The sequence below is a fragment of the Manis pentadactyla genome, chromosome 5, assembly GCF_030020395.1.
Source record: "Manis pentadactyla isolate mManPen7 chromosome 5, mManPen7.hap1, whole genome shotgun sequence".
In the NCBI taxonomy this organism is placed as follows: domain Eukaryota; kingdom Metazoa; phylum Chordata; class Mammalia; order Pholidota; family Manidae; genus Manis; species Manis pentadactyla.
Genome location: NC_080023.1, coordinates 2,990,012 through 3,003,467, shown reverse-complemented (window position 1 = coordinate 3,003,467; position 13,456 = coordinate 2,990,012). Strand labels below are relative to the sequence as shown.

Sequence of the window (13,456 nt, the reverse complement as noted above, 5' to 3'; positions counted from 1 at the left end):
TGATAATTTCTGTCTTTTCATTGGTGTATTTAGACCATTCATTTAAAGTGATTTTTTATGTGTTTTAGATTGACAAGCAACCATGTGTGTAACTGTTGAGGCTTCTTTTCCTAGCTTCTCCACTTTTAATTGAGCATTTCTGATTCCATTTCATCTCTCTTAGCATATCAATTACACTTACTTAAGTTTTAGCAGTTGTGTTAGAGTATACATTTTAACTAACCTAAGTCCCCCTCAAGCCAGCCCTGATGTGATGTGTAGGGCAGGTGCCCTTTTAGCAGGTTATTCCCAGTTCCTTCCTCTTTCCCTATGACATTGCTGTTGTTATTTTCATTTGTCTCTATATTATCACCCACTACCTTGTTACAATTATTTCTTTAAACAAAGTCATCTTTTAAATCAATTAATAATAAACAATGAGAGTTCATTTTACTTTTACTTATTCCTTCTCCATTGCGCTCCCTCCCTTTAATGTGGGACAATTACAAGAGACATAACATAAGGGAAATTTCTGACCTTTTATTATTTTCCTTCTGCCTGAAGAAAATCTTTTAATGTTTCTTGCAGGGCAGGTCTGCTGGCGGTGAGTTCCCTCAGTTGTTGTTTGTCTGAGGAAGTCTTTATTTTTCCTTCTTTTGAAGGATAATTTCACTGAATGCAGAATTCTAGGTTGGTGGGTTTTTTTCTTTCAACACTTTAAACATATTTAACTCCACTCTTTTCTTGCGTGCATGGTTTCTGATGAGATGTCCTCTGCAATCCTTAGCCTTGTTCTGAAGATATAGAAATTACTCCCTCCCCCCTTCCCCAGCTTCTTTCAAGATTTTCTGTAGGTTTTCTGCTATTTGAATATGTCCTGTCTAAGTGTATATTTGGGGGCATTCTTTCTATTTGGAGTTCTCTGAGCTCCCTGGATCTTGGCTTGGTGTCTGTCATTAATTTTGGAAAGTTCTTGGCCATTTTACTTCAAATATTTCTACCTGTTCTCTCTTCTCTTCCTGGCATTCCATTTCCCTTATGTTACGTCTCTTGTAATTGTCCCAGAGTTGTTGGATGTTTTGTTCTGTTTCTTTTTGTCAGTAGTGGTCGTTTTTTGAATTTTTGTCTCCCTTTGCATTTCCGTTTCAGGAGTTTCTGTTGACATGTCTCTCTCTGGCTGCGTCCCTTCCCGAGAGGCTTATCAGATGCATCCTTCATTCTCTCACAGGGCTTTTATTTATTTCTGATTCTCTCAGAGTTTCCATGTCTCTGTTCACATTACCCATCTGTTCTTGCATGTTGTCTATTGGAGTTCTTAGAATATTAATCATTTTAAATTTCCTGTTTGATCATTTTCAGCCATTTTATTTTGATTTTCCCTCTTGAGCATTCTGTCGTCCCTCTCTGAACCTCTGGTTAGATCTACGTTAGACGTGATTGTTCTGTTCCCTGTACCCAGCAGTCTCTTATTTCTCACCCTCTGTCTGTCAGTCTTGCAGTTAAGTGATTCCCTAATGGGGCCGGACCTGCCCCTTGAGATTGAGTTTTTAATCCCAACCATAATTCTTCTTTCTAAGCTTTAATTAATTTATTTTTCAAACATATTAGCAACTTTTTATATTCTCTTGTTCCTTGATCACCTTTTCTTTCTTTAATCATTTGACATATAACCTGTTCTCTGTTTGAATGAAACACTGAGGATCTGAATCTCTTTCTGGTGTTGTAGTTTCTGCTGATGTATTGTTTCCTTATATGTATAGTAACTTTTTATTAAGAGGTCATGTTTTGTTCACCTTACTCTGTGAGAACCCCAAAGCCCTATATAAGGGATGCTTCCTCAAGTCAGGGTTTCCGTTTGCTTAATGTGGGATTCCATTGGGGCACTGACCACCAGCTTCCCTTGACAGTCTGCAGCCTCCCGCCTCCTGCAGGACCACACTGACTGGAGCATGTGCCCTTGGGACAGCTGTGTCCCTCCCCTGCACTTCCACCTGGCCACTCCCTCACCATCTTACACTTGTTTGTGAAAGACTTCCCTCACATCTCTGTGGCTCAGCACTTTGTTACAGAGGTTTTTAGGCTGTTATCTGGGATCTAGAATGAAGTGTCCCCCTCCTGGACAAAGCCCAAGTAGAGGAATGCAGGGCCTTAAAGACAAGAGCAAATGTGGGCATGGGGCTGCACCTCACTGTTCCTTATCAGAGCAGGCACTCATCCACCGTCTCTTATGGCCCAGGAGCAGTACGTCATGACTGCAGCGTCTGGCTTTGACTGGTGCCTGGGGTCTCCAATTTTAAATCCTGTGTCTTTTCCATATGGAAAATGCATTGTGAAACAATCACCGTGCTAGGAAAGGGCCCAGTAATAAAGGTAGAAAGATGCCTGAATTCTCCACTGGGTCACCGTGTACCAGCCCTCAGTGAGCTCTGAACTGAGTGGAGCCTGCTGACATGGCCCTCCCATGACTCTGGGCCGTGCACGCCTGTCACTGCCCGCACCAGGTTACTGAGGTATAACACTGCAGAAATGTCTGATTAAAGTCAAACATGGTGCGAGTAGAAGTTCAGGTTGGAAGCTGAGGGAGAAAAAAAGCTAAATGGAAAATAGGCAATAGGCACATGCATAGCTTGTAATCTGGGGTCATATTGTGACCTTTAATCTGTATTCTGTTCCAGAGGCAGTTTTCAGTCCTTGCCTGAGAATAGCAAGACCAAAACATAGCTGCTGCCCTTTTCTCTCTGGCAGGAGCATTGGAGAGCCTTAATGAGAAGCAGTGCAGCCCAGAGCCACGCAGCCCCACCCCCTCGCTCACAGGGCTATGACCAGACCCCCCTTGGTCCGAGTGCCAGTGCCGCAGCCTCTCTCAGAGGAGCACACAGGGACTTGGACTTTTGCTCTCTTGGTGGGCATCTTCTGCACTGTGCTCGTGGTGTCTGGGGCAGGTGTGGTGTATACAACAGGCCAGGTCTTCCAGTTCCTGCAAACTCAAAAAGTGTGCTCAGTGAAGGCCTCTGTGAGTGTGAGTGTCAGAGATCTCATTTAAAGCAAAAAAATTTTTAATACCGTGAATCACTTTTGTCTCAACATGGAGAACAATTCAAAACTTCCGTTAATTGAAGTTGTGTGGATTTGTGTAAAGAGTGAAATCAGTGTTCTGATTCAACATTGCCCATATAGTGAGAGGCTTATTTTGTGCCTAAATCATCGGTGTTCTCGTGGAGACATGGCCCCACAGTGGTCTGGCTGACAGATGCCAGTCTTTTCTGAAGGGAATCCATGGCTGTCAAGGTTAGTAGGTGTCTTGGGCAAAAGCCGTCATATACAGACCGTCTCGGTTCCCTTTGGTCTCAGCAGCTGGACCTACTGCTTCAAAAGTGGGTGAATTGAATGTATAAAGCCACTAATGTTTCCAGCATTACAGTTTTCAGGTTATGCTTCCTTATTCCTCTAAGTTAAAACTCTGTTCCATATTTATTGAACATCCAGTATGTGCCAGGCCCTGTGCTACATGCTAGGAGAATAAAAACCATTTAATCCTGGCCCCTGTTGTCAGGGGTCTCCCAGTCTAAAAAGAAGAAGAAAACACAATCAAATTAAAAAATCAAAATAATATGACACACCTTGCTAGATATCACAGATGCAAAGTAGAGAAAAAGCACGGAGAGGGGAAAGTGTTTGAGCCTGTGGGTCTGTGCTGCAGAGGGCGCGGTGCTGGAGTAGTGTTTAGAAGGACAAGCAGAAACTTTCTGGACACACACCAGAGAGGGTTGGGGGCGAGACCGGGCTCTTAGTCCGGCTTTCTTGAGGTGAAACCAAACAGCCCGGCTGTGTCATAGCCTCAGCAGAACGTGCTTCTGCTGTTCGAATTTGCCATCTGGGTTAGCAAGGCACGGCTGCCCCTCAGCGCTGATGTGGTGCAACGTGACAGTGCCCGGTTTCCACCCCTCAGGTGCTTCTGCCCATTAACAGGTCTTCAAGACTAGAAACCTCCCACGTAACAGTCATGTTTTATCACTCCCCTCTCAGCAAAGCAGCTTCTGGTTTATCACTGCTTTGTGGAAAGTGGTGTCTGTTGAAATACAGTTGTGTTTTCCTTACTCTTTTCTACCTGGGGCTCCCCTGCCAGAGCAACTAGTTCAGGCTCCTGCTTTGATCCTGGGTGTTCAGTATGGGCCTTACCCTCCCACTTTGAAATCCTCAGTGTCTGCTCCAGCCTCACCCTCCACCTTTGCCTCCCTAAGCCTGTCCAGGATCCATAGATGCACAGCTGTCCCTGCTGCCCCAGTGCACTGACCCCTAACCCCCGTCTGTGCTGTAGAGAGGTGGTGTAGCCTGGGGCCGGGACAGGGGTAATGGGGTGGGGAGTTGGTTTGTGTCTAGGGGCCGCAGTCTTGACAGTCGTGAACCAGCTCACACTCACTAAATGTTCACTTTGGGCCAGGCAGTGTGCTGAACACTTGACATACATTGTCTAATTCTTAGCACAGCCCCTGGAGGTAGGTATTTCCAAGTTACAGATGAGGAAACTAAAGCACAGGAAGATTGAGCAATTTGCCTGAGGTCACACACCTAGTAAAGGGAGGGCTGGCACCTGAGACCATTGGGCTGTGCAGCTGAGGGCCTAGAGCTCACATCCGGTCGTCCCTGGACAGGAGCCCAGGACAGTAATTCCTGCCTCGATGTCCAGCCCCAGATCCCTCCTTTACTCCTGTCTTCACTGCCACCACCCCACCATGTCCCCTCCCTTTACCTCTTCCAGTGCCATCCTTCCCCACTGGTTTGTTCACCATATTGTCACAGGTGCATCTTTCTAATTAACTGACCAGATCATCTCACCTGCTGCTCAGAACCCTCTGTGGCTCCCCAGCCCCTTCAGGACAGAAGTCATACAGTCATCTCTGCTGTGGCCCCTGTAGCCTGTCAGGCCACGACGCAGTTGTCCTTAGATGTAGTCTGTTCCTGCGCTCTGTTCCCCTCCCTCTGCCCCAGCCAGGCCCTTGGGGTCTTGCCAAAATACCACCTGCTTCTTTCACAACTCTCCTACTTGAGTTGACAGCATTCAGCACTCATTTCTGTGTCCCAGAGGAGGGGACTCCTGGCTTGTTCCCAGTGCCAGACCTGTGGCTGCTTGAGGCAGGGCCTGGGCCTGGGCGCGTGTCCGTTCTAACAGCACATAGGCCTGCTGGAGAGCTATGCCCAGCATCAGCAGGTTCCTGGGGCAGCAGGCCAGGATCCCGATGGCCTATTCCTTGGGAAGCTTACATGGTTTGAAAGAAGGCAGATATTAAATCAGTGGAGGTCACAAGTAAGTCCTGACTTGTAGCTGTGGTGAGAGGGAAAGCCGCGGGTCCTGGTGTGTCTGACGGGAGGCAGGCACAGCTCCTCCGAGGGGGGAAGTGGCGTTGAGGCTGAGAACTGAAAGGTGAGTGTGAGCCTGTGAGGTCGCAGGCTGAGGTAGGGTGTTCTAGAACACGGACCCAGCAGGAGTCAAGGTGGGGGTCCACAAGGAGCTCGGGTCAGAGTCAGGGAGGACAGGGGCAGGAAAGGCCCCTTGAAGGCCAGGGTTTTATCTTTAAGAGCCTTGGGAAGCCTTCAGTGCATCTTAGCTGGGCAGTGACATGTTTGCTAGATCCCTTGCATTTGTGAGTAGCTGTCGAGAGGAAGAGGGCTGGCAAGAGTCCGGGCAAATGTGGGGGTTGCTGGTGGTGGAGGTGGGGGCTGAGGGGTCGGAGGGCCAGAGAACACCTAGGTGTGTGTAGGAAGCAGCCAACACGGCTACTCGCCTGATGAGCTTGTGGACGCAGCCATCCCTCCTGGGGCTTGCACAGTTATCTGCCCCCCACGGGGCCCAGAGGGCGCTTCAGAGCTGAGCGTGACGTCCACGGCTCTGCAGACTCACACTGTGCTTTGCCCTGGTGCGAGGGAACAGTTTAAGAGTTTTACCATTTTTTTTATCAGTGAAGCCCAAAGTTGACTTTTCAGCAGTGATCATTAAAATGTCAGAAGAGAGCCACGGGAGCAGATCTTAGGCAGACGACCACATTTAACACGTGAATACGGATGGGTGTTAGAAGCTTGTGCGTTGCCTCAAGGTTGTTTGATATAGTCCTTGAGGCATCAGTTGCTTTTAAAATGTTCATCTCATTCAAATCTGACCCACCACTATAGCCTTATAAAGAGTCAAGTAAATGCTCTGTGAGATGCGTTCAACCAGGGATGCCTGCTCACAAGCGATCCCACACGGTTTTCAGAAATGACTTGTGTGTCTGTAGTTTAACTACGTAGGTCAACAGAATATGAATTTTGATATGTGATTAGAACATTTTTTTTTGTAGGCTTTACCGCCAGCACCTGTTCAGAATCACACAAATAAGCATCAGGTATTCAATGCATCTCTTCAAGACCATATTTATCCGAGCTGTTTTGGGAATACTCCAGAGTGGAATAGTTCTAAATTTATAAGTCTTTGGGGATCAGAAGTGATGAATGATAAGAACTGGAATCCTGGCACTTTCTTGCCAGATACAATTTCTGGTAAGGAACTTGTTACGACTTTCTTAAAGTTTAAAATGCCCCGAGCTGCATGGGTGCCCTGTCCGCCCCTGTAGTCTCCCAGGAGGGGCCCTTGAGCGGCGGGCGTGCCCCCACGCCCACACTGCGGCCTCCCCTCAGCCGCTCCACGTGTTCGGGTCTCCCACCAGCCGAGCGCCACTGCACAGCGGAGCAGAGCCAGGCTCCCGAGCTCCAGGGCTGCCCGCCCCACAGCGAGCCGTGCTGAGCACCTTGTCTCCAGGGCTCGGGGCTGGGCTTTTGGTTCTCCAGCAGTGGTGACAACCAGACCTGAGCCCAGTGCCCAGGGGCGGTGCGGCAGTGCCATGGTCAGTTCAGTGCTGTGCCTCGCATTTGAGGGGGCTCTGTCCCCTCTGACAGGCTCTTTCTTCCCAGTGGCTGAGGCACAGCTGTTACTTCAGTAGCAGGGCAGGGCGTACCGGAGGGGGCAGTACGCGCACCTGTCTCTGTCTTCATGTGTTAGAGCCCCTGCACATGCTCAGAACAGCAGGTCTGGTCTGTGCCTGGAAAGGGTTTCTAGCTGTGTGACCTTGGGCAACTTGCTTAGCCTCTCTGAGTGTCAGTTTCTTCATATGCAGGATGGGAGTAATAGTACCAAGCTCAGAAAACAGTTTTAAGACATCAAACAAAATAACTTTTGGGAAGCACCTAGCACAGGAATTGGCACATGGTAGGTGCTCAATACAATTTTTTTCTTAGGGAAAAACTGGTTGGCCAGCATCCTCCCAGTGGAACCCTTGCTTCCGTAGCAGCCTAGGTACTGAGGGTCTAGTCAGCACTGTCCTTTGGGTTTAGCTCAATCTGGTTTCTTTTAGATGCCTTCATTTTCCCATTCTTCTCTGAAGGGAGTGACATTTTGGGGCCGACACTGTCAGAAACAAGACCTGAAGCCCTTCCACCTCCATCTAGCAGCGAAACACCTGCAGTTCTGGACAGTAAAGAAAAAAAAAATGCTGTAAGAAAGAAATGTTTGTACAATTTCCAAGACGCTTTTATGGAAGCAAACAAAGTTGTGATGGCCACCTCGTCAGCCACTTCCTCTGTGTCCTGCACGGCCACCACAGTTCAGTCAAGCAACAGCCAGTTCAAAGTGTCATCCCAGAGGCCCCCTTCCAGAGGTAAGGCCTGTGTGCTCACAGCGTCTGCAGGGTTGGCTCCTCGGGGTTGACGCAGGTGTGGATACTCCCTTGTCATCTTTGTCTCTGACCCAGCCTGGCCAGTGGCATAGATGTGTCGACGCCTGGGAACGCTCAGTCACAAACAGCTCGTCCTCGGGGTCTGATCAGAATTTGCTGTCACACCAGCTTTCTCAGGGCTTTGCCGCACTGTGTCTTGCCCTGCCCTCTTGCTCCTGTTGCTTGTGATAGGAAGAGATTGCTTTCTGAGCACATGGAGGAAGTTTTAGTTGTCTGAAAGCAGTAACCTTGCAGACAGTGAGCCGATGGGGTTGCCCCCAGCCTACAGGGTGGCCCCTGCCCACCGCTCAGGTCCCTGGTGTGCAGGTGGTGCCACTGTCACACTCTGAGCACAGGGAGAAAGACGTCTGAGAGCAAGGAAGCTGTCACAGACCAGTGGCAGGTGTCAGAGGGACGTGGGGTGGCTCAGAGGGGCCCCTCTAGCTGAGGTCAGGATGGCGCGTGAGCACCATGGAGTAAGGGGTGGGTTATGGCCCATCAAGTTGGGGGCTGTGGGTGCTCATAAAAGGCAGCAGGTGGGGAAGCTCCTCTTGACAAAAGCTTGCTGCTGTGACATGTGCCAGAACGAGGGGAGTAGAAAGAAGGCTGCTCTGCAGCTGGCAGGGCACCCGTCGAGCCAAGGGTCACAGGTAGACGTTAAGGATGTGGATGTCACCATGGGGCATGCAGCACACCTGCTGGCTGGGAGCGGCACCCAAGGTGACCGGCAGAGTGGAGGGGAGGTCAGGCGCCTTTCATTGGAGGAGTCTGGCCAGCCGGCCCGAGCCTGGCCTCTCTGTCGTTGAACGGACCGCCATTGGGTGCTTCCTGTGGGATCAGATAGGAAGCGTCCCACATAACCTTTGTAGGATTCATGCCCACAACACTTCAGCTAAATCTAACATGGGACTATGAATCCCTATGGGTGGAGTGCTGGCTTCAACTCAAAAAAGGTCTGTTTTGTGAAAGGGGAAAAAGTTTAAAAGAGACTGAGTTGGGGGGAAAAAGCTATAAAGGACCTGTGTGGGAAACTGGAAACTGAGTGGAGGTGTGCACGGGATGAGAGTATTATGTTGATGTCAGCGACCCAGGCGTGCCGGTGGAATCGTGCTGATGCGGAGGCATGTGTGTTCTCGGGCTCTCACTGAAGTGTTCAAGGGTGCGTACAGGTTACTTCCAGGTGCTGAGCCAACAAAGTGTGTGTGTTTAAGAAGTAAAATATGACAAAATGCTAAATAGCCATGAATCCAGGTGAAGAGTGTATTCTTTGTAGTGTTCGTAGATTTGAACATTTTCAGGCAGAGTTGGTAAGTTCTAAGTAAGAGAATAGGAATGCCTGTCTTTCCTCAGCCGCTGGCAGTGACTCTCCTGCATCTGTGAATGCAGGTGAGGTCTTTCATGGCGTCAGCAAAGAGGATCACAGACACACGGCACCAGCCGTCCCAAGGAATAGCCCCACAGGCTTGGCACCACTGCCCACTCTTACTCCTGCCACCCTCTCACCAGCCTCCACACCACACCTTGCCAGCCTTGCAGCCCCATCCTTTCCCAAGGCTGTGACCACATCACCTGGCTTTGTGGAGGCACGCAAGACCTTCTGTCCTGCTCCTGTGGCCCCCCCGCCCCCCACCACGGACAGCTCCACCAGTGCACCTCCCAGCGTCTGCAGGTGAGTTCAGCAGGCGGGGAAGACTGGGAGCACCGTAGAACTGGGTTCCAGAAGCCCTGGTCGCTGGTCCTGTGCAGCAGAACGATCCAGCGTTTGAGATGCAGCAGGAAGGGGTGAGGTGGCAGAGGCCAGGGGCCAAGGTAAGGGCTCTGGTCTCGGCCTCTAGTTCTGTAGAGCCAGGGGACACCATGGGTCAGTGTACAAACCACCACCTAACCACTGGCAGCATCGGGCTGGGCCTTGGGGGTGTTAAGTTGTATTTGTTATACATCAAGCAAAGAACAATACAGCAGATACTCAACAGTTTTTTTTTTTTAAAGACAATTTTCATTACCCTTGAGCTTGCCTGTTTGAGGCCGTCCCTACCCCACACCCCAGGGCGAAGTGGTGAGATGAGGGTCAGTGAGGGGACTTTGTGTGTGCCTGATAAGCCCCTCTAGGTGTAACTGTCTGCGTCCTGTGCCCTGTAGCTGCACTGCCTTGCCCAGCCCAGGACTCCTGTGAGTGTGTGTGGGCTGTATACCCCTGCCCCATGCTCCCATCTGCGATGAGGTGGGCCCAAGCCTCATCTGCCGCCTGGCATGCTCATGCCCTTGCAGGGTGGGCTGCTCACTAACAGGCCTGTGTGCGGTGTTGCAGTGACCCCGACTGCGAAGGGCACCGCTGTGAAAACGGCGTCTACGACCCACAGCAGGACGATGGGGACGAGAGTGCCGATGAGGACAGCTGCTCCGAGCACAGCTCCAGCACCTCGACCTCCACCAACCAGAAGGAGGGCAAGTACTGTGACTGCTGCTACTGTGAGTTCTTCGGGCACGGCGGGGTAAGTGCCCGCAGCGCCTGGCGGCGGGGGTGTCCAGGGCACACGTAGCGTAGGCTGGTTGGTTGTAAATTGCAAGTTCAAATTAGAATTGCAAGATTGACGAGCTCCTTTTTAAGAAAGTTGTGTCGTTTGCAAAGTTTTATTTTTTGAATCAAGCTATGGTCTAAAAACATCAATTCCACTTCTAGGTTGTATTTTCCTAAAGAAATAGTGAAAATTGTTTGCCAAAACGTTTAGCTATAAGGAGTCGTCACTTTATTTCTGCACTTGTATATGATTTGTAAAATAGTTATTAAATCAGGGACCCCCTGAGCATCTGGCCATGGGGAGTCAAGTGCACACAAGGCACACCATGAGCTCCTCCAGGCTGTGAACACAAAGGATGTTGATATCGATAAATGTACACGCTGGCCTATCTTTCCAGAGCAGTCATTTTGTCTGCACAGGCAGACGTCAGTCATAGTGCCTGGGGGTGTGCAACAGGGAGGTGGGGGGCTGGGAGTTGGCTTTGTCTGTTTGGTTCTCTCTGTGCTTCCTAGACACAAGCACATGTTCTTCGTAATCAGATCCTTGATGATGGGGTTGAGGGTGATGGTTTTTCTTATGGGTGCCGAAGGGGGAAGCTACAGACGGACGTAAAGACCACAGACACGTGTACTGGCATAAAGAGATAATCATACTCTATTACGTAAGAAGTAAGCTAGTTAGTATGTGTAATTACTTCTTTTTTGATTTAAAGTGTCCGTTTGTTACATGGTCACATGCACTTTCCCAGCTTTTTGACAAATATACAGCTTGATGAGTTGCCGCCAATATACCATTTTGGGTGACGGCAACAGGTGATTCTCTTCCTGCCATCTGCTTATGGACATGTATTACTTGAGCAAGATGCGTTTTTAGAGAGATGGTCTGAAATTTGTTACATACAAAATGCTTAGAGCTTAGTGTAGTTACGTTCTCATTTCATTGTCAGCCTCCAGCTGCACCAACAAGTAGAAATTATGCAGAAATGAGAGAAAAGCTTCGTTTACGGCTGACCAAGAGGAAAGAAGAGCAGCCTAAAAAGTCAGATCAGCTCTCAGAAAGGGAGAGTGTGGTGGACCACCGGCGGGTGGAGGATCTGCTGCAGTTCATCAACAGCTCGGAGACCAAACCAGTGAGCAGCACTCGGGCGGCCAAGCGGGCGCGCCACAAGCAGAGAAAGGTGAGCGGCTCGCGCCAGGCAGCCTGAACTGGAAACCGGTTAAAAGCCCCACATTGTACCCTCGGGACATGGCTCCCCCTGTGTGTCGTGGGTTTGTTAAGGGAGGTAGAACAAGCCTTCAGCTTCTTGGGCTGGCTTGCCTGGGGGCGGCAGAGGACCCCCCCAGCTTCTTCTCTGGGAAGAGCCCTCTTCCCCAGGAAACAAGGGATTGGGAACACTGTGGGCTTTTGGAGCCTGGGTGAAGAAGCCACTTAGATCAAGGCTGAGACAGGGCCTGGGCACAGCAGTACCCGCTGGGCCAGGTCTGAGCTCCCACTCCTCATCTTACCCCTGGCAGAGGAGAGTCAGGCAGCCCCATTCCAGAAGAGGGCATGTGGCTTTCATGCCGAGATGGGGTGGTAAGATGGCTGGCCATTGTGGGCAGCCCCCAGGCAGTGCTCGCCTCACCATAGGGCATGGAATGTCCCAAAGGCAAATACCCACCAACACTAGCCTATGACCTAGCTAGTGGACATGCCTCTCAGAGACCACCTATAAGGGAGAATTGTGCTCTTAACTTCCTGTGACATGGGCACAGCATCTGCTCTGACCCCCATCCCCACCCTAGTCTCTAGGGATACTTTCCCCAGGGCTCCTGAGCTGGAGCGGTTCAGCTCCTAAAGATGCCAGCTGCCAAAAGCCGGGCCTCTGCAGGCTGATCTTGAAGGCTGAAGGGTCTGACAGTAGGCAGTTTGCCTCAGACGAGCTGAGGCCCCTGCAGTGCTGGGCCAGATGGGAGGAGGAGGGCATTGCCACAGAGGTTGGGACACTCCTGCAGTGGTGACTCCAGCTGAGCTGCTTGTGATACTGAAATGGTTGTGATTGTTCCCTCCCTGGGCACCTCACAGTCCCAAACGGGTCTGCACTGACTATCAGGCCCAATTAGGGGCTTTGAGGGCGAAGCCTGCTCTGCGCCTCAGAAAGTCTGGATTCGCTGGGCCCACTGGAGCGTCACAGCATCGGGAGGCCCAGAGATGCCCCACTAGGATTCACTGGAAGCATCTGCACTCATCCAAGTGCTTCCCAGGCTCCTGTCCCCTGTCCCTGCAGACACTCTGAACCCAGGCCTGATGCTGCAGCCCCTTCGGGCCTGCTGGAGGCCATCCTCAGCACCCACTCGGACCTTTGCATCTCATTCCTCTGGCTGGTTGTTGGAGTGAGGGTGGGAGGCTTTGATTCGCTGCAGAGTCCGTCCTGTAACAGGCTCGCCTGCAGACCTACACTGTGGGCGGCGCTCTGCTCCCTCGACGATGGGGCATTTGCCCAAAGCGACAGCCGTGGGGGCCGTTCCAGGACCTGCCTATCAGGTTCTGCTCTTGAGGAAGTCTTCTTTTTTTAACAGACGGAGCAAGGATTTTAAATACTTTTTCCTTCAATTGTCAAATAAAAAAAAAACTTAAATATGTCATTAAATTTTTAACATCATTTAGATTTTTCAAAAGAGAGGGGTAAATTTTCTCTTAAAAATATTACCAGAAAATATACACATATATATATAGATTACCAAAATGTGAAAAATAATTAAAACTTGGGAGGACTTTTACATTTTCCCGTGCAAAATGTTTTTGCCAGTTTTTCATAATCACTGGTGGTATTAGAGTTAAGCAATAAGAGGAGCCATGCTTCCTACTCTCCATGGCTTTCCTTTGTTTTCCAAACAGAAAGAATAGTTTCCACTTATGCTCCTGGAATATGTATCACAAATAAAATACAATCTTCCCTTGGATGAAAATTAATTGGATAGCAGAAATAAACGTTTTCTATTTGCTATGTAATGTTGAATATTTTAGTAAGTCCTTTGCTCTATCACACAACTGGAAATATATTGGGAATTTTGTTTATCTGCAAGGGAGGGGAAAAGGAGTTTCAGTTCTTTTAGTACAGGTTTCCTGCATGCCCTGCTGATACATGTAAACATGTCAGCATCAGCCTCACCTGGAAAGGTGTGCTTGCTGAGGGTTCTGGCAGCCCGTGTGCAGCCATGTGGCTACTGCACA

The 13,456-nt window shown here is 49.8% G+C and overlaps 1 protein-coding gene across 12 annotated transcripts in view; it reads left to right on the top strand.

Annotated features, from left to right (window-relative positions):
- Positions 1-13,456, top strand: part of FAM193A (family with sequence similarity 193 member A) — a 207,447-nt gene that overhangs the window by 169,939 nt on the left and 24,052 nt on the right. For 9 of the 12 annotated variants that reach the window (XR_005031967.2, XR_005031968.2, XM_036921229.2 and 6 more), the window contains 5 exons: positions 6,315-6,513; positions 7,395-7,667; positions 9,075-9,393; positions 10,033-10,216; positions 11,190-11,420. Coding sequence is in view for 10 of the 12 variants with exons in the window: in XM_036921229.2 (XP_036777124.2) it covers positions 6,315-6,513; positions 7,395-7,667; positions 9,075-9,393; positions 10,033-10,216; positions 11,190-11,420 (1,206 nt within the window). In the remaining 2 variants the exon portion in view is untranslated. The remainder of the gene's footprint in view (positions 1-6,314; positions 6,514-7,394; positions 7,668-9,074; positions 9,394-10,032; positions 10,217-11,189; positions 11,421-13,456) is intronic. The other 3 variants (XM_036921236.2, XM_036921235.2, XM_036921231.2) reach the window with 1 other exon arrangement.